Here is a 21,019-nt window from a genome sequence, read left to right as displayed (position 1 = left end):
CCATAAGTGCTCTATACATTTGTAAGATTCATTTTTGAAGTACAGCTCAAACATAATGGCTATTTTCAAAATGGCGGCCATATATGGTGACTATATAAAAAATGGCCATAAATAAAACTTCAATTGTTTTTATTGATTTATTAGCTTTTTTATTTAAAAAGTATGCATTTTTGCAATTAAACATTAATTAATGTAAATATTTAATATAATTTTCATTTAATGTTGTTAAGAAATCATCAGGGACATCTTGTTTATTGGATCGTGAAGTGAATAAGTTTCATTGTATTGGCCGTGAGCTACATGTTTTCTTTACTTTTCAAACACATCGTCAACATTTTCACAATCATTGCACTTGCACAGCATTGTACATTTTAGTAATGCTTTTTTGCACTTGCACAAACTGGTATTGCAGTTCTTATAGCAATGGTGTAATAATTCCTTGCATATTGCAGAAGCTTCAGGAAGATTTGTCCATATAGGTTTCCAAGTTAATTTGTCAACTTTCTGCCAACCCCACCGTCCTGAATCTGGCAATTGAGGTTGCTTGACCAAACACTGTTCCTAGCAATATCCAGCTTGATATGCAGACTACAATGCATATTACTCTAAGGCTGCTTTGGTTGGTGGTATCCTGTCAATGGACCACCCCTTTTTGGTAAAGAGCTCCTTTATACATTCATTTATGCTTGAACTGCAAGATGATTTGTTGTATAATAGGGCAACAAATGTTTCTAAATCACTGGTTAAGGGAGCAATCCCATGGCCGCTAGTGAGCGGCTAGACGGCCATAGGATATCTGGTTTTCTGGGAACCAAACTCAGAGCCCGTGCTCCGAGGTCGGTTCCCGGAGAGCCAACCTTCCCCCACTTCCGTGCTGCCTGCGAGGCAGTGCAGGAAAGCCCCATACTCCATGCTCGCAAGAGCAGCGGAGCAGCCAAAATGGGGCGTTCCAGGGCGAGGAGAGCGGAAATGCCTGTACGACACATCCAATGTGCCTCCTCCCCTACTCTGCCCTCCCGCAGCTATACAGTCGCAATCGGCTGTCTAGCCAAAAATGCAGGGTGGGAAAAATGCAGAGGGAAAAATCCCCTTCGTGCTTCCCCTGCCCTGCATTGGATAAGTGGTCAAATGTATGAAAGAATAGTAGAGCAACTGCCTTATCTGCACTAAGCACACTATAAATGCACTGGAATGTAATGGAAATGCTTCCCTACACCAAATGCAATCCACAACAGATTGACTTGTAAAGCATTGCAAATGGATAATAACAGGACCACGACATCTGTGTCTACTGTCCAAATGATAATTGACTTGTGTCCATGTTGCTTGGCTTTTTTTCACATGTAACAGAATCCTTGTGTCAGGTTCTTCATGGCTCCAGCTCGTCATGAATACACATGTTGCAACTTATTTTCTTTCCTTGAGTTGTTACTATCTCTACATCATGACGGGTTTGTGAGTTTTTCTTCCAATAGTTTGGTTCTTATGATTCTTATGGATTAGGTATGCAGCCTGTTTGGGATGGGATTGCAATTGACTGGAAGCAACGGGATTTCAGTTTGGGATTTCTCTTGGATCCAGACAACCAACAGCAGTGGCCAAAAGTCCTTTTTACCAATTCCATTTTATATGTGAATTGCTCCATTTCTTGGAGAAATCACACCAGGTCTTAGTCAGTCATGCTCTTGTCATCTCCAGGATAGGTTGCTGTAATGAACTTTTATATGGGGTGGCCGTTAAAGACAGTGTGGAAGCTACAACTGATCCAGAATGTAGCTGTGGGGGTTCTGACAGGAGCTGTAATTTGTTGTGGTTTTAGGCTGTATTTCACCTTACTTTGTATTATATAGATACCTTTGCAAGCCACCTTGTATACTATGAGTAATAAAGACAGAGTATAAATAAATAGTAAAAAAAACCCTATAGAATCTGTTAATGGAAACTAGAATACAGAACATACCCTTGGTATGTGGTAAAATATAGTTACTATTAAAAGACTATAAGGAATCTTGGACCTGGTACCTTTCATAAATCCCTCAGAACCCTGTTTGGTGCCATGAAGCCACTACCATATTTTACAGAAAGTTACAAGAAACAAAGCATAGTAACTAGAACTCCAGTATAGAGATATGCTATTAAAAATAACAGATTCACAACTACCCCCCAGATCACATCTCTGATACAAGTCCTAGCTTAACAGATTGTCTCATTAGAAAATGCATTTTCCCACTGCATAATGTCCTTGCTGGAAAAATATCAATGCGTTAAGATTAAATAATTGTAAATATTACAATTTTACTTATTACATTTCTATAGCTGAAGCTCTCTGGGCAGTTCAGAAATTGCATTCAGTGTGATCATAAGCATGTTTACTGTGAAGTAGCAGCACAATCCCATGCATATGTATTCGAAATTGAGTTCCCTTGTGTTCAGTGGGGCTTCCTCCTGGATTCAGAAGTGAACTCCGTGGACTTCTGAATAGACAGTTTTAGGATTGGATTGCATGAGTTCAGTGGGAGTTATGTGCTAGTTAAGTGTATATTGGATTGCAACCTTCCTTATTCAGACTGAAAGGCTTCAAAGAACCATTTTCTTAGAGGACAGACAACTGGAGACTTCTGGTGTCTGTAAAAAATCTGTAGAGATGAGAAGAACATACAGTGCTTAACTGCCGACACGAGACATCCCACCAGAGCTCTATCCATGCAACAGCCCTGCTTCACAATAACAGATATGAGGGGATGGCTCTGGTTATACAAGGCTGAGAGAAATGCACTTCGCACATGCTTAGAAACACTCTTCCACGCGATTACTTCACATGCTCCTGGAATAAGTTCTGGGGCTGAACTCTGACAAAACCTCGTTCAAATGAAGCCCTTCGGGTCACAGCAGTGACAGTGCACACAATGGAGAATCAGTGCAGATCAGAGTCCGTCAACCTCCGAGTACAATAGGCTGCCCTTCTCAAAGCCTCAGCGCCCGGTACATCCAGCGCCGCTAGTCCCAGTCTGAAAAGGAATCCGAGGCCGACACCCGTCTTCTAGGAAAATTCTGTATGTCCCATGCGAGTCAGACATCTTCGAAGGGCTTCTCCCTGCGTCAGTGGAAGGACTAGTAACAGTACAGAGCAACCCTATACATCTCTCATCAGAAGGAGGAAGGCAAGGAGGCTGACTCCCAGGTAAGCGGGTATACGGTTGCAGCCTTAACCAGCTTGCATTGCTCTTATTAACCGGCTTGTCCAGTCTTGGACCAGTCTCGGAATGCTGAAGCAGCCTCAGTTATAAAGTGAGCCAAAGCGGATACGCGCAAGAAACAGGCAACCTCCGCCTTGCGCTGAAGTCCGTCCAGTTTTGAGTTGTCTGTCGAACCACTGGGCTGCTGGTTGGCCATCTCCCACCCCGCTCTCTGTATGCTACCAATGAGGCAGCCGTACTCGCGACCTCATTGGCCAAAGGCCGAGCGTGGGAGTTGAGGCGATTGTCGAGCCTCGAGTGAGGGTTCTGCGCGCAGGGGTCGGCCGCTAGTTGGATGACGTCATTTCCGTCTGGCCTCGGCTGTAGGAAAGTGCGGCCGTACAGCCTGGCGGAGGCGGAGACTCTGGCGACGATTAAGCCCGCCCCCTAAAGAACGGAAGGAAGGACAAACGGACACCACTAGACCCGAGAACAACGGGTGCCCCTCCCTCCCGGAGATACGGGGGCTCGGGACGGGAGGGGACCACCATCGCTTTTTTCCTAGCGTAGGTGAGGCCGTACGCACGACAGCCGGGGAGAACGAGCGTTGGGCGCGCGCCGCGCTGCGATTGGGCAATGACATGCGAGTGTCTGTGGGGAGCGCGCGAGGAAGAGGCGTGGCAGGCGGCGGTGGGCGCGCTGCGCTGTGATTGGCTGTGGGGCTCGCGATAGGGGTGGCCGAATGCGCGACGATGCGTGCCGCGGTTGGATGGCCGGGGCTGCTTTTCTTCGCGAACACGAGCGCGCGCTCCGCGCTGGAGTTGAGCGAAAGAGCGAAGGGCCCCGCAGCTGCGCGCACGAAGGCGCCCCGAGCGCGCGTAGTCGCCGGGCGGTTGGCGGAGGAGTTCGGTCGGCTGGCCGATTCTTCTCAGTTCGGCCCGGCCTACGCAGCTAGATTGGGAGAGCGGGGCGGGGGGCGCGCGTAGTGCAGGTGCGCATGCTCCGTGGTGGTCCGAGGGGCGGCCTGATTCTGTGACAGACCGTCGGCGAGGAGGGGCCGCGAGGTCGCCGCCGCCGCCACGCCCCCTTCCCCCACCCTCCCTGGGCTCTTGGCGAGGGCGGGGCATGGACTGGTGAGTGGCCTGAGGAGGGGCACCTCCTGGCGTGGAGGGCCGGCCGGGCCGGGCCGTCTTCGCCCCGTGGTATAGGCCGGGGTGCGAGCTGCAGCTGAGAGGCCAGGTCGCGGGCCTTCATTGTGTTGCTGGTGGCCTTCTTGAAGGGTGTTCTGAAAAGCGGCGCTTAAACCTATTCTTCCTCGCATCCCCTTGATGATGGGCGAAGGAAGGTCTTTGTGTTTGAATCGGGTTGTCAAAAGACTGTTACGTTAGTGGCCTGGCAGGCAGCTGTTATTAGGTAAAGAAAAGCCACATTTGAGAACTGGTCATACCGGAAATTCTTGCCCCTGGGGTGGGCAGCTTCTGACCCTCCAGATATGTTGGCCTACAGCTCCCCTCAGCTGTAGCCAGCATAGTCAATGCTAAGAGATCATGGCAGTTGTAGCCCCAAACATCTGGAGGCCGCAGGTTGCCCACCCCTGCTCTGGCCCCTCTGTAGATTTTCTCCTGGCTCCACAACTGACCGGAAAAGTTCCACCCTTGGTTCTGTCTCTTGGCCTTACCCGGGGCAGGGAGGGAGCACTATTCTTGATATCCAGCATGAGTATCTTCAGTGGCTTGGCTGTATCAGTGGAACTCACCATGGCAGAATACAGAAGATGAACAAGAAATACATTCTTCAATATGAACCTGTCCAAGCTTTGAAATTTACTTCTAAAACCTCCAGCATCAAATGTAGCCAAGACTGACAGGACCTTTTCTGTTGTAGCACCTAAAATTGAACACCTTCCCAAGAAAGGTTCACCTAACCCTGTCACTATTTACTTTTTGGTGCGCAGTTGAGAGTCTTTGTTTGTGGGTTATTTTGTCTTTACCTCTTAAATGAATAAGATCTGTTTCTTGCTCCTTTTTTACAACTGTTTAAGACTTTGTTTTTAGATTAATTTTAATGATATTTTGTATTGTTTTCTTTGTTTTATTATGGTTAGCCACTTTGTATGCTATGCTAGACAGGCAGGATATAAACCAGTAGTAGTTTATGTATGCATGTTCATGAGATGATAGTCTCTGAATAGTTTTTGTTATACATAGGATAAGCTCCAAGTATCCTTGTAGTCCCTCCTCCTCCTTTTCTTACATTTCTGGAGGGTATGACATGGAATGGGTAAACATGGCCCTTTGTAAAAATAGGTGATGTTGTTTTTGAAAAGTGCACTCTATTCTACTATTCTTGTCCAAGAGAACATAATGAGTTACACTGCATTCCAGAACATATCTGTTTCCAATGTAATAAGATGCATGACAAGGCTGCAGGCATTGTCATGTGCAGGCTTGTACTGATATCCCCAAGTACCTGTGTAACTTATGTTGAAGTGGGTAGTTTTAATTGTTTTAAAGAAGTCTGTTTTAATTGTTCTATCATATTAGTTATTTTCTTGACAGGTGCATGATCTATTGTTAAGGTGTTCTCTTACCTCCGAAGAATGAACTATTTTAGAGTAATTTCTGCAATGTTGCCTGCTTTCTTTGATATATTGTCTATACTTGATAGAAATCATTTATGGAGATCAATTACCACAAGTTGTAGTGATGGCCACTAATTTGGATGGCTTTAAAAGGGAATTAGACAAATCCATGGAGGATAAGGTGATCAATAGCTACCGATCATGATGGCTAGATATTACCTCCAGTATAAGAGGCGGTATACCTATGTACACCAATTGCTTGAGAACATGAGTGGGTGGCTCTTATTGCACTCATGTCCTCCTTGTAGGTTTCCCACAGGCAGCTGGCTGTGAACAGAACGCTGGACTAGATGGACCCTTTGTCTGATCCAGCATGGCGCTTAAGTTTTTATGAAATGAGCAAGACAGCAAGACAAGAAGCTGCTTTATGCTGAGTTAGACCATTGGTCTGTTGAACTCAGTGTTGTCTACACTGATGGGTGGTAACTCTTCTGCATTTCAGATAAGGGTCTTTACCAGCCCTACTTAGATATGCAAGGGATTGGACCTTCCGCACGCCAAGTGTGTACTCTATCACTGAGCTTCTGCCCTTCATGAGCTACTACTTGCCCTTTCTTTGTAGGAGGAAAAATGGAACATAAGAGCCATGCGGAATCAGACCAAAGGCTTATCTAGTCCACCATTTTCCACTATGGCTCAGGCCTCTTTGAGTGGCTTTGAGTTCTGTTTTCTTGTATGCTCATGGTCTATTCCCACCCTGTCCCCATTTGGGCAATTGGAAACATTTTCACTTTCACCCCCTAGGGGTGATTCAACCCAAACTGGATGCTTCCTAGCTCCTGTCAGCTTCCCCCCTCTGCCACCTTTTTATGTTAAGTGCCAGCTGTCTGGTTCCATTCTGGTTCAAGAAGAGCCGATCCCTTTTGTACAGGCTTGGCCTGTCTCAAAATGTTCCCCGGTGCTTAACAAATCTAAAGCCCTCTTCCCTAAACCATTGTCTTATCCACTCACTGAGACTCTTCAGTTTTGCTTGTCTAGTTGGCCCTGCGTGTAGAACAGGTAGCATTTCAGAAAAAGCTATCTTGAAGGGCCTGGTTTTCAATCTCCTACCTAGCAACCCAAGTTTGGCTTCCAGGACCTCAGAACTATATTTCCCCACATCCTTGGTATCCACATGCACAGTGACAACTGACTCCACCCAAGCTTTATCTACGAAGCTATTTAGATGATGCATGATATCTGCAACCTTCACGCTAGGCAGGCAATTTACCATGTGATCTACACACCTGTCACAAACCCAGCTGTCTATGTTTGTGATGATTGAGTCTCTCACTATCACAGGTCCCCGCTTCCCGGAGGCTTATCCTTGCCATCAGAGGATACTGCTCGTCCTCCAAGGAATGGGTCCCTTTTAAGGGATCATTTCCCTTGTGACATCCTCCTTCCCCAAGACCTCCATTTTCCATGATGGCTGAGGACCTGTCACCTAGGGATTGGGATGCCATTAGCAGGTCTCTGAAGTCTTGTCCACGAACCAGGGCAGCAAGCCCTTCCCTGCTTTCTTCTAGCAAATAATTTGGTTTTCCAGGTAAACACACTCAATAATAATAATAGAAACAGCTATGCAGGTAGAAAACCAATAGGGGTGTGAGAGCTCATTACGACAGGCACACCCCCACAACTTTTGTCCAGCAGGCATGTGACACTCAGTGCAATAAATGGGATAGCTCCCACACCCCTACTGGATTTTTACCTGCATAGCTGTTTCTTTTATTGTTATTATTGAGTGTGTTTACCTGGAAAACCAAATTATTTTCTAGCAGAAAGCAGGGAAGGGCTCGCTGCCCTGGCCTCCTCACCCTGTTGCAAAATTCACTCAGTTGCTTATCTTGCATGTGTGCTTCACTTCTTTTTACCTTGGCGCTTTGTCACTGGGGCTGAGATGCTTCATCACTGGGGCTCCGGCTCCTTCACAAGCCTGCCTACTTTTATATCCCTTTACTAGCTTCTCCCAACTGCTGCTGCAGCCAATTAGATTAGAAAGCCTCATTTTAAAAACAACGGAGGGTGTGCCTCAGAGTGGAAGAGGGACTGTAATAAACATTTGGGTCAGATCTTGGAAGTAGTACAGATACACTGTGAGAGAACCAGACAAAGGAAAAATCCTCTAAAAAATTCTAAAGGCAATATTTCTTATCAAACAGGAACACTAGGAATGACTTAAAGGACTAGAAATGATAGAAAACAATGTTTTCATGAAAGTCCATTGTTCCACATCTTGAACTGTATTTTTGGCAATATGGTGGATGGAAAGGCAACAACTTTTACTAGCTTAGAGAAAAATATATACTTCAGTTAGATTCTGGAGGTTCTGAGCAAATTGTTTATAAATTAGATAATGATTGCCATTGTGCGTAACACATTGAAATGTACTTTGTTTGTGAATTGTAGGGTAGAAGACCACAACTGATCTTTGGAACTGCCACTGATTTACAGAATATAATTATACTTACTATAGCTGATTTAAGAGCCACTTGTTTAGAAAGTCTTAGACAATTTTGTAGGCATTATAAATATTTGAATTATTAATGAGATGCATAAAATATACATACTCTTGGAAAGGGTGTCACAAAGCATTTCCATTTATTTATTTCATTTCTATACCGCCCAATAGCCGAAGCTCTCTGGGCAGTTCATAAACACACTCTCTGGGCGGTTCCTTTGAAAGCTAGAGGTGATTAAATGGAACTAGAATACTTGTTCTCCTCAGTAGAGTGACTGTTTTCCCCTAAAGGGGAGGTGTTGAACTCTGTTGGAACGCCAAATTCACTACCCAGCTGAAGACTAGAAGCCACATCCATACTTATTGATCAAAACATGATGTTTCACCCATGTGTCTATTTCACCTTGATTAGACACTAGAATGGTAAAAAAAACCAGTAATGATAGCCTTATCTGTGACAAGTTACCTATTAAATGCTTATAGTATTTAAGCGAACAAATTGATACTATGTAAGTATGCATAAAACCTTGCTGTGGCATGCAATAGTAGCCATGAGTGAGCCGGGTAAGGCAACAGCTTCCTAGCCCTAAAGATGGAATTCTCTTGCCCCCCAAAAAGAAAAATGTCATCGGTTTTGCCCGACATTTTGCCATACCTGCTGATGGCACAAGAAACATGGACTGGTGTAGCAGTTGTGGTCTCCAAAGGTGATTCTTTGAAATATCTAGTTGGCTGCCGTTGGAAACAGGATTATATGGACCTTTTTGTCCAAACCAACAGGCTCTTATAAGGAACTAAGGACCTTTGCCATCCATTTGTCACCTATTATGGTTACTCAGTTACTTGGTTTGTCATAATATCCCTTTATTCTTATCACTGTGAATTGAGGTAATGATTTACACAGTTTTGGTGTTGTTGTTTTTTACTGGTTTAATGGAAAGGTGCTATAAAAACATAATGCATCACATTTTAAGAAATATATGAGAATATCCTGAACTGGATGTAGAACTAAGGTGTGTGAGATACTTTTTTATGGCGTGGATGACACTCACTGCAGTACTAAGTATTGCTGTTCTACCTAGATTAAGGCTGCAATCCTATGTACCTGGGAGTAGATTCTGTTGAACTCAGTGACTTATTTCTGAGAAGATGTGCATAAGACTGCCCTAAATAGGTATTGTGGCATCCAGATGTAGCCTTCTGTGGGTTCTCTTGCACACCACAGTTAACCACAATGTTCATAACTGCATCATCTTTTCTTTAAAAAAAAAGTTTGGTCAAGCACCTCAGTGCAATTTTTGGCAGACTTCCTGGGCTAGTTATTGGACAAGGATCTGAATGTAACGTAATCCTATGTGTATGAATGGGAAGATCTGAAGATTGAAGAACCATCTTATTCAAATCCCTGTTGGGTTCATGCCAGGAGGGAAGGAGTGATGTTTTGTTTTTTCCCTGATCACATTTTTGTTTTGTGTTTTGTTTTTACCCATTGGTTGCAGTGGGAAGGCAATTTGGTACGCAGCTCCAGGTCTGGTACACATTTCCCTCAGTTCTGGGGGGAGGCCATGTCAGGGGAATGGGAAGGCTATGGATCCTTCAGATCCAAGCCTTCCCCCAATTCACTCCTGACACACCCACGGAACACTCTCTTTTTCCTGTGCCAAGGGCCACAGAAGTTTCTGCAGTGGCTGGTTGGGATGGGATTTGTGAGGTTGGATCTCCCCCTCCAAGGACAGTCCTCTCCACCCTTGGAGGGGGAGACCTGAAATATACTGTGGCCCCTGGGATTTAGGATTTCAGCCTTTTTTTTTTAAGGGTGGCAATAACGGAGTTTAAATAACAAACAGTAGCAGCATTTAGCTGACAAGCAAGGAGTGTGCGCACGGTTAAATTGTGAGCTAGTTATTAGTTGTCACCAAAGTTAATTGCTTATTCCAGGAAAATACAACAACTTACTCATGCTTAACACTCTTAAAAGTCTACTTTTGCTACATAGCAACCTTCCCAAATCCTGATATTGCAAAGTTGTATATTCATTGCAGTTATCAGTAGTTCAGTTTGCTTTTGACTAAGTGCACATGTGCATATATAACTGAAAAGTGGACATGTTAAATACAGTATTTATGAATAAGGCTTGGTGAATATTTTCTGAATAAGAACAAATCTCAAAATGACTGGCATGAAGAAAATTATCCTAGTGAGTACCATACGCTTTGGTCACTATTTCATTTTTCTTGATAATGTAGCTGTTGAACATAAAGAAACAAATCTAAAACACATTGTGTAAAAAAAAAAAAAAAGGAAAAAAGCTGTGATTGAAAGGTATGTATTGCATACCCACATGCCTGGATTTTGTAGACCACTTTCACCTTGATAACTACACTCACAGAACACTCAGACTTCATTTTCAGTTGTGCTTTGATAATTTGGCATGTTACCAACCATTTACCTCAGGGACCTTGACCACCCCTTTTTATCCAGGGCCTCACAAGTTCTGACTAAACTCTCTTCCTCTGGGCTTTGCTAGAACTCTGTACATATTTGCTCTGAAGTAGGGAGCTCTCTTCTGCTTTAGTGCACTACCCACAATCGGCCCCATTGTAGTTTGTGCAGCATGGCATGCAAACCTGGACCACTGGGTTGTTTAGGGGTTAAATAACCCAGTGGTTAATTCAACAACAAACCATGGGTTAATTGCTGAGTTGTTTAGCCCCAAATTCAATACAAATCCTTAATCCCAATCTGCAATACAGGAACCAGTTAAAACTTTTTGACATGCATGTTTCTTCTCTCTTTAGTATGACCACATGCAAAGGAGGGTAGGACTTCTATCTTTTAATAGTTGTACATAGGGGTGGAACCTTGGCAAGTGCAGCTTGTCATGCAGGGCTGAGACAGCCACAGCTATCAAAATATCTCCTACACAACTACTGAAGATAAAAGAATTCTGTTCTCCTTACATCTAGTCATCCTTTCTTCCCTCCCTGCTTCTCTCTATAAGATAGAAACCAACCAACCCCCGGAAGTGGTGGTGCCCTTGGTGGGAGCCATCTCTGGTCAGGGCATAACATACATGTAGGTCTCAATCCACCAACTGAACATGAATGCCTTATCAAGATAGGATGTGTATGCTATAAAGGCAGGCCTATGATCTCTTGAGGTGGAGTCATTCTAACCTCCTGGTACTTGCTCCTGTAAAACTAGCAATATTATAGAGCAGCGAGGCACCTGAGGCATTTTTATCAGTATTAGTTCAGTCTATGTCATTTAACCAAAATATTTTTACTGTGTTTTTTTTTTTTTTACTTAAAAAAAAAAAAGACAGCAACAAACAGGTTTTTTTAAAGCTAATCAAAAGAAAATTCAGCTGCAATACTCTAGCTTTGAATGGTAGCTTAGTGACCCCTAAAGTTACTAAACGAAGAACTGGCATATTTGGGGGCACAAGTAGATGTGGGAAAACATTTTCAAAGGGGAAGTTTTCAAAAGCCCTAAAAAATTTAGTAACGTATCAGCTGTGCCCATGTATCATTAATAAAGTAACACATACATAATTCAAAATATTGTCCAACTGTGCTTCTTAACTATCAAATAAAACATTTTAAACAACAAGCATAGAATCAGTTCTGTCTTGGACCAGTTTACACTGTACACATACTTCAATAGTTTAAATATTTAGCTATTTTGAATGACATAACCAAATCTGTTACCTGCTTCTATCAGGGGTGAGCAACATGTGGCCCGTAGCCTAATTTCATGCAGGTAGAGGAACCCTGATGCTGGGAAAGACTGAAGGCAAAAGGAGAAGGGGACGGCAGAGGATGAGATGGCTAGATAGCATCACCGATGCAACGAATATGAACTTGAGCACGCTCCGGGAGAGAGTGCAGGACAGGAAGGCCTGGCGTGCTATGGTCCATGGGGTCACAAAGAGTCGGACACGACTGAACGACTGAACAACAACAACAAAGAGGAACCCAGAGAGAGGAGAGGAAAAACCGAAGAAACGGAAAGAGTGATGGGGAAGTCTTCCACTAGTTAGCCATCAGTTCAGACCTCTGGCAAAGAGGGGAAAAACATGGGACAGGGGAGCCAAGATGGATGGAGCAACGGAATGAAGGGAAAAGCCCTCTGCAAGAGACCAGTTCAGACCTCTGGCAAGAGCAATCTGCCCTTTCCTCAGCAGCCTACTGTGCAGGGAGAGAGAAGGGGCAGCTCTGCCCAGTTCCAATCTCCCAACAGATTACCTCCAAGGGAATGTGTCCCTTGAAAGGAAAAAAGTTCCCCACCAAACACAATATGAGATAGGAGAAAGAGAAACAATCTGTTGCAATTGCAAAGACTCTGTAGATTTGTGCAGCTTTTAGATTGCAATGTTTGTTCTCTTGAGGGAAGAGCAAAACCCAGCTAATTGGGGTCCTAGCTCATTGATCAAAATATGTGTGTGTGCGTCTATATAGATGTGTCTGTCTGTCAGGGATGCTTTAAACTGGATTCCTTAATTGAGCAGGGGGTTGGACTCGATGGCTAAATGGCGCCTTCCAACACTCTAATTCTATATAATGTTCACCTACCACTGTCTATCATCCTGAACATTGAGTTAAGCATTAATTCTGTATAAGAGTTCACAGTTGTGAAATAAGATTGTACATGTGAAACTGTGTTAAAACAAGTCAGACCGTTGGTTTGTTTAGCCCAGTACAGACTGATGAATTCATTTCTAGTTCTGCCACCTGCTTTAAATGGAGATGTTCGAGACTGAACCAGGAATCTTATCCATACAAAGCACAGGCTATACAACTGAAATGTGGAGTCCTCTCCAAAACTATACAAGGTCCTGCTGTGATCTCTTCACATCCCTCCATCAAAGGCATCTTTCTAGAAAGCCTGGGAAAGCCAGTGCCCACCCTTGGGCTCCAAACATGCTTTCTCCTTCACTCTCTCTAACTCTCATAGTTTACATGGACCCTAGTTCCAAGACTAGTGGCTATGGCAGTTAGAGTCAATGTGCACTGTCATGTGTAGGGAGCATCTCACTACAGGAATTGTCCCTGGTTCTGCCGTTTTCCTAGGAATCCTCCAGGGCAGTGAAGAGACAAACTGTGAGTGCTGTATTTCCAGGTCAGCCAGTTCTACAAACTGCAAGCCTGCACTAAATCATAGTCTCTTTCCCTTTAGGATAATCCCAGAGCTGCTATTTCAAGGTTGCTTTAGAAATGGTTATTAATAAGCAGTTACAGAAGTCTAGCCCAAGAGTCTTGTACGCTTGTACAGCAAACCCTGCCATTAGCCAGGATCATCCTGGGTCTATGGGTGTTGGATGAGGTAACCAGTTGCAACCTATGTGACTCAAGCACCTAGTGGTCCTGTGGATTCATTAAATACAGAGCTATCGGGTGGCACTTTAAGCATGCTGGCAAGTCAGATTTTTCTTTTGGGATTGTTTGTGAGGCAATTTCTTCTTTCTTGTATGTTGAGCTCTCAGCATCCCTCCTCCTTGGTATTCCCTGCAGTTTCTTCCCTCTGTTTTCTTGTTTGCACCTACATAATGTTTCTTCGATAGTGTTTTTTCTATACAAAAACATTTTTCTCCAGCCCAGATTCTTTTCATTTCAACACTAAGGCTGCAATCTTATATGCACTTCCCTGGGAATAAGCCGTTTTGAACACAGTGTGACTTGCTTTCTTCTGAGTAGATATGTATATGATTGCATTGTAAACAAATGTTCCTAGCTGATTTCTTGGACTAGCTTTCCTCTTGTACATCACAAATTAAGTCTTGCAATCCAATTGCAAATGGAACCCCATTGTGCATCTTATGGGCCTGAGTATGTGATGGGCCTGGACCATCACTTGCACTTCTAAACTAAAACAGGAAGCCATATGTAGTTTCCCATACTCCGCTACACTTTGTCAGTGCAGTGGTAATAAAATAAGTTTGTGGGGAGGGAAGCTTAATACTGCAAGACTTCTACTATCAGTCTTCTGTAAGTTTGGCACTTTGGGGGGTGAAAAATTTTTGGTCCTTTCTTGTTTTACATCATATTTTCCCTCTCTTTATAGGATCATGGATTTTCCAGGACACTTTGAGCAAATTTTCCAGCAGCTGAACTATCAACGGCTTCATGGCCAACTTTGTGACTGTGTCATTGTGGTGGGGAATAGGCACTTCAAAGCACATCGTTCAGTCTTGGCAGCATGCAGCACTCACTTCCGAGCTCTCTTCACGGTAGCAGAAGGCGATCAGACCATGAACATGATCCAGTTGGACAGCGAAGTAGTAACGGCTGAAGCTTTTGCTGCTCTCATTGATATGATGTACACTTCCACACTCATGCTTGGAGAGAGCAATGTCATGGATGTATTGCTAGCAGCTTCTCACCTTCATTTGAACTCTGTGGTTAAAGCCTGTAAACACTACCTTACTACAAGGACACTACCAATGTCTCCACCGAGTGACAGAGTTCAAGAGCAGAATGCACGCATGCAACGTTCCTTCATGCTTCAGCAGCTTGGATTAAGTATAGTGAGCTCTGCGTTAAATTCCACCCAAAGCACAGAGGAACAGACAAATTCTATGAGTTCATCCATCAGAAGTAACATAGAGCAACGGAGTGCTTTTCCGATACGACGTCTCCATAAACGTAAACAGTCTTCTGAAGAAAGGGCTAGACAGCGCATTAGACCTACCATAGATGATTCTATTATGTCGGATGTTACTCCAGAGAGTGCACAGACTGTGGTTCATTCACGAGATGAATTTTTTTCCCCAGACTCACTGAAAATTGTGGACAATTCTAAGCCTGATGGTGAAACTGACAACCAAGAAGATAATACTATTATGTTTGATCAGTCCTTTAGTACCCAAGAAGATGCCCAAGTGCCCAGCCAGTCTGACAACAGTGGGGGAAATATTTCCCAAATGTCTATGGCATCACAGGCAACTCAAGTTGAAACTAGCTATGATCAGGAAACTGCTTCACAAAAAAACAACTTTCAGTGTGAGAATCCTGAAGTTGGACTAAGTGAAAAAGAACACATGAGGGTAGTTGTGAAATCTGAGCCTTTGAGTTCCCCAGAGCCCCAGGATGAAGTGAGTGATGTGACTTCCCAAGCAGAGGGGAGTGAGTCTGTTGAAGTGGAAGGGGGAGGAGTAAATGCTGAAAAGATAGAACTGAGCCCTGAGAGTAGTGACCGTAGCTTTTCTGATCCACAGTCTAGTACCGACAGGGTTGGAGACATCCATATCATGGAAGTAGCAAATAACCTGGAACATAAGTCCACCTTCAGTATTTCAAATTTTCTGAATAAGAGCAGAGCCAGCAGTTTTGGTGCTGGCCAGAATAATGAGGACAACATTCCAAATACAACCAGTGACTGCAGAATGGATGGTGATGCTTCTTACTTAATTAGCCCAGAATCTGGACCTGCTAATGGTCATTCCTCTGCTACTGTGTCTCATGTAGAGAATCCATTCAATGAGAGCACAGACTCTCATTTCGTTAGGCCTATGCAGGATGTAATGGGTCTTCCTTGTGTACAGACTTCTGGCTACCGGGCAGCAGAGCAGTTTGGGATGGACTTCCCTAGATCCGGCTTAGGGTTGCATTCATTATCAAGGGCAGTCATGAGCTCGAGAGGCGGTGCCAACAGCTTTCCTGGGTATCGTCGCATAGCTCCCAAAATGCCTGTTGTGACCTCTGTTCGGAGCTCTCAAATTCCGGACAATGCTCCCAATTCTCAGCTGCTAATGAATGGGGCCACTTCCTCTTTTGAAAATGGGCATTCTTCCCAACCTGGTCCACCGCAGCTGACCAGAGCATCTGCTGATGTCCTTTCAAAATGTAAGAAGGCCTTATCTGAACATAACGTCCTGGTAGTAGAAGGTGCTCGCAAGTATGCCTGCAAAATCTGCTGCAAGACTTTTCTGACCTTAACAGACTGCAAGAAGCACATCCGTGTGCATACAGGGGAAAAGCCGTATGCCTGTTTAAAGTGTGGCAAGAGGTTTAGTCAGTCAAGCCATTTGTATAAACATTCCAAAACTACTTGCCTACGCTGGCAGAGCAGCAATCTACCCAGCACTTTGCTTTAACTATTTCCCTCTGTCCCATGATGCCAATAGATTTTAATAATGCATGGAAAGCAAGAGGTGAACACTTACGGTGTGATTGTGCCACACACACAAAAAAAAGGCTTAGTTCTTTTTAATACCTGTACCATACCTACCTCACAGGGGTGTTGTGAGGCTTAAATAACTTTTTAAAAGCGCTTTGAAATTCTCCTGCTTTGTCACAGAAGCAGTACTAAGGCAGCAGTCCAAGGCACACTTGGGAGTAAGCCTCACTGAACTCTGGGATTTACCTCCAAGTAAACATGCTTAGGACTGGGCTGCACGTATCATATATGGATACAATCCTCAATATCGCTAGTTTGTGAGTAGGGAGAAGGGCTGCAAGAAAACTAATTATGTAGCTAACACATAATTAACTAGCACGTTTCAAGAATGAGAAGCTAAGTGCAAACTTTTTAATGATTTTTCTAAAAAAAATGATGTGAAAGCATTTATCTGTAAAATAGGTTGCTACATGGAGTGTGTGAACAACATAACCAAGAGCTCTTTATTGTGAAAGACTACATATCCGGAAGATGAAACCACCTTTGCACCTCAAAGTGCTTTTGAAGTGTGTTATAGATTAACATAGTTTTAGGGGTTCTGAATGTACTTTTGGGTGTTTTACAGTAACATACACTGTGTAATGAAGGTGCTTACCTTGAGTCCAATGCAAGTAACTTTTAGACTGTCTGATATGTGTATGTGTGTATATACTTTTGAATACAGCAAAGTCTCCTAGGTGTTTCATAGTTTTCTTTTTGTAAAACCTTGTACTGAAAAGTGAAATGTGTTTGTGTGTTATGCTTGGTAGTGTTTCTAATCAATTTGTATTTGATGTGTTAAAACTCAACTTTACGTCTTAAATGATTTGTCTACTGTTGTTATTTCAAAAGTCATTGTATGTTTTCTTTTGCAGTTAAAGATCGCCTTTTCAGTCATTGCTGTTCAATCTCATCTGAACTTATTGTACAGACATTATTTTGAGATTATTTTTGTTTTAATGTGCATTTTCATATTTCTAGGTATTAATGTATTAAAGTGTAGGAATAGACTTTTGTATGCCGGTTTTAGACATGTTTTCTAAAAGTGTGCATCCTCCCCGTGTGGGAAATACCTGTTCAGTAAATATCTGTTTGACATCTTATTACTTCAGATAAATCAAATTGATTTTTTAAAAATCTCCCCCTCTTCAGTATCCCTGTACTTAATGCTGCTTCTTGTTAAAAAAAGAAAAGATGCACGTGTTTGAAAGCAGAGCTTACAGTCTGAGTACTTCCACTTGCTCATGATATGTTCTTGCTTTGGGCCTGTGCATGATTAAGACTAGAAAAGACATATCTATACTGTAATGCACTAAAGCTGGTGTCCCAACGCAGCACCCCGCAGCTTTGCTGCGCTGCCTGTCCTGCTGTCATTATCCAAGCAAACAGTAGTCCGTCTTTATGGAAGTGGCTCAGCTCTTGTCATTCTATGTTGGTGGCCATTTTAGAACCCCTAAAAATGTATTGCCTGATGTCAGGCAACTGGCTGCTGAGATAAGGATGGGTAGAAGAAGAGAGGGAAAGTGGAGCAACCAGTAGGGAAGGAGGGAAAGTGGAGTGGCATGGGGGTTAAGAGAAAAGAGGGGTACATAGCAGGACCAGACAGGATACCAGGGTGAAGGGCACCGAGAGAAGAGAGAAGCACACAGGTATTAAGTCTGATCCAAAAAAACTGACCTTCAATTTGTACAATTTTTACAAATGACCCCCCCCGGGAGGGGGGGCAAACCACCATCAAATTACAGATCCCATCTGTTTCTGTAGAACAATGCCAGCACTGTAATGGTGGCACAAATAACATGGATCTGAGGCATGGATCCTCATGATTTTAACAATGCCAAACGTGCCATCATGTCATCTGTATCCACAGATGTTTCTATGAGGGGTGGTTATATTGGTATTCCATATGAAAATTGTGAAGATTCGTCAGGATTTGTGCTTTCCATTCTTTTTGTTCCATAGTGATACTGACAAGTGCTGTATCTGTGATTTTTACATTGCAGTCTAGATACCAGTGTCAGATTTAATTTGATCTTGGTTAATTGGGGGGGTGGGGGTGGAGGCGAGAGGAGACCTCATGTAAAAAATTCATGCAAATTGCAAGAGGATCCTACTGGATCTAACTTTTAGCCAGAGCCTTGAAAGCAAGGACAGCACCCCACAGCACTTCCTCAATTCCAAATATGCTCATGGGCCCAAAAATGTTGGGGACCCCTGCTTAGGATTTCATAGTGAAGCCTTTGGTAGCAGCTGACTGGGCTACTGTGGTGTCATGTGATGTACCTCAGCATTCCAGCTGCTTAAAGAGTAAAGAACATTTGCAGTCCTACTTCTGTGACAGTAAAAAAGCTGTTGGTTTGGCTACAGTTAAAACTGTAGGCCTTAAGAACAGAAGCAGCAGTTTGGTGTAGGTTGAAGGGGTGGCCAGAGTAGAAACTACTAGAGCTGCTGGAGGTTTGGCTCTACATTTATCAAACAACTGGGAAAAGAAGAGCAGAATGAGATGCCATCAGGCCTTTCTTGCTGTATGAGTAGATCTGCTAAAATTAGGGAGGTCTTTACCTTCAACACAGGTGCTCAGAGGTCTCCGCTTATTTATCTTGTCAAAATTTCAGAATTCAGGGGGAAAGGGAGGGGAGAGAATCTCATAATTCTTAAGTTTGTTTTACATTGTGCTTTTAATTGAACAATTGTATGTAGAACAGCACGCAGGTTCTTTAATGCTCCTTGCAACTTTCCTCTTAAAAGTATTCTATGACACAGGAAGGTTTGCTATGTAAGCTCTTACATTTTATTTGAAATACAGTTTGCACCAATCAATATCCATTGGAGACAAAAAGTGAAAATCCACCAAGGTTTAAAACAATTTATACCAACTTCAGTACAGTGTTGTTTCTCACAGTTTGAGTTCACTTGGCATGCTTTCTCCTTTCAAGCCAGCCAGAAGATTGTTGGCAGCCAACACTGACATCGTATTCCTTGTTGCATAGGTGGCACTTCCAATATGAGGCAGAATTACTGTTTAAGGCACCAGAGAGAAAGAAAAAGTAATCTTAGGAAATAAGCTGGTATGTTTTTTATCTTCTTTCAGTCACTAGGTCCCACTAATATCATTGTATTGTTCTACCGTAATCACATGTTACTTGCTGACTAATGGAAACACTTGCTCAGGCAAGCCCATTCCCTCCATGTTCTGTTTCTAAGGCCTCCTTCGTTGGTGTGTGAAGATAAAAGTTCCCCTTTACTTACAGGCTGATGCAGTCCATACCAATCTAGCTGCAGCCTGAAGATGAACTTTCTCAGAGAAGCTGGAGTGATAATATGAGGAAGCAGCCTGGGCTTGTTTGGGATGGGGGATCTGCTTTTCTTCTCTTGCTTTACCAGTAAACATTCCTAGGGCAGTGCTGCATATGCTGTGATTTTAGTGGAACATAGAAAAGCTCCAGAATGTGGCAGCAAGCATTAAGAATTTTAAAGAATCGCAGCTTTAAATCGCAAGTTTCTAGTCCTTATGGTTGCAAAGATGTGTGTATGTCCCCACAACCACAAGCCTTCACTTGCTGTTGAGCCTTGCCAGCTCAGTGTAATAAGATTGAATAAGCAGACTATGGGTAGATTCCAGATTTAGTCATACTTCGGGTAGACCTACTGAAATCAGTGGAACTTAAATCAGTCATGACTAAATTAAACCCAATTTCTTTCAATGGGTCTACTGTATAAGTAAATCTGGCTCCAATGACCATCACCAAGTCCCTATCAGGAGACAGTGCAGAGATACCTATGCAAATTAAATCAACTTACCACAGTTCTTGAGGGAAAGTAGTGGATTATCAGCAGGCAAAGGTTCAGGGGTTGTAACATCTAAACCAGCTGCTGCAATGTGACCATTGACTAAAGCTTCATAAAGGTCATCCTGATCGACCACAGCACCCCTGATAAAACAATGTGAGAATATTTGGGAGTGTGTATTTGAGACCAGGTTTTGGATGTTGCAGATACAAATGTCCCTTAAGAGTATTCAACAAGAAAACAAAGAGAAGCTCATAGAGTGTATGCCTTATCTAAGGTGCTGTTTTGCTATGGTTGCAACCCCTGCTATCCTACTATAAAGGAAATCAGAGGCTGGGGAAGAGAAAGAGATCACATAGAAAAATCCCCTTCCCTTCTCATCAGGTCCAGCAGCTCTAACATAGAAACTATACTAGAGGGCAAACGAGCCACCATCTCACCTGGGGTGTCATTTATTCCTAGTGCAAGCTTTGGGGAGAGACTGGGGGTTGAAAAGTAGTTTAAACTTGCTACTATTGCAACTGAGGGCTGGTTTGAGCACAGACATTCGTCATCTGATTAAATATGTGACTGGGGGCCACAGATAGAACTCTCTCTATACCTCAAATGCAGTGATTTCCAATTGAGTCAGTGTACACGTTCAGCTGCCAGTCATGTGTACAGAAATATTTCCATGTGTGAACACAACCTTGGTCTTTATTTGCATTATGTAAGTGATGTAGTTGCCGCTTCTGCATGCCAATAGCCTTAGAAGAGGTAAAACTATATGGAAAGATCCCATGCCAATGGTGCTGGCCTCCAGAAAGGTGGAGC

General features: G+C 43.3%; 2 protein-coding genes across 6 annotated transcripts in view; one reads left to right on the top strand and one right to left on the bottom strand.

Annotated features, from left to right (window-relative positions):
- The first annotated feature begins 3,637 nt into the window (after nt 1-3,637).
- ZBTB5 (zinc finger and BTB domain containing 5) lies at nt 3,638-17,240 on the top strand. Of its 4 annotated transcripts, none has more exons than XM_084834916.1 (2): nt 3,638-3,742; nt 14,324-17,240. In XM_084834916.1, the coding sequence occupies exon 2, from the start codon at nt 14,328-14,330 to the stop codon at nt 16,353-16,355; it is 2,028 nt and encodes a 675-aa protein (XP_084691042.1). In that variant the 5' UTR covers nt 3,638-3,742; nt 14,324-14,327; the 3' UTR covers nt 16,356-17,240. The 4 variants fall into 4 exon arrangements, with proteins under 4 accessions (XP_084691042.1, XP_084691041.1, XP_084691040.1 ...); XM_084834915.1 differs by having other exon boundaries at nt 3,638-3,746; XM_084834914.1 differs by lacking the exon at nt 3,638-3,742 and adding an exon at nt 3,917-4,309.
- A 1,945-nt stretch (nt 17,241-19,185) lies between these two features.
- The window catches only part of GRHPR (glyoxylate and hydroxypyruvate reductase), a 28,334-nt gene continuing 26,500 nt past the window's right edge, over nt 19,186-21,019 (bottom strand). For both annotated transcript variants that reach the window (XM_084834920.1, XM_084834921.1), the window contains 2 exons: nt 20,219-20,349; nt 19,186-19,435 (listed from right to left, as the gene is read on the bottom strand). In XM_084834920.1, the coding sequence (XP_084691046.1) occupies nt 19,314-19,435; nt 20,219-20,349 (253 nt within the window). In that variant the 3' untranslated portion in view covers nt 19,186-19,313. The remainder of the gene's footprint in view (nt 19,436-20,218; nt 20,350-21,019) is intronic.

The sequence above is a fragment of the Heloderma suspectum genome, chromosome 2, assembly GCF_057233095.1.
Source record: "Heloderma suspectum isolate Gila_16-S chromosome 2, 16-S_ref, whole genome shotgun sequence".
NCBI classification, from domain to species: Eukaryota; Metazoa; Chordata; class Lepidosauria; order Squamata; family Helodermatidae; genus Heloderma; species Heloderma suspectum.
This window is presented reverse-complemented; position numbering and strand designations above follow the sequence as displayed.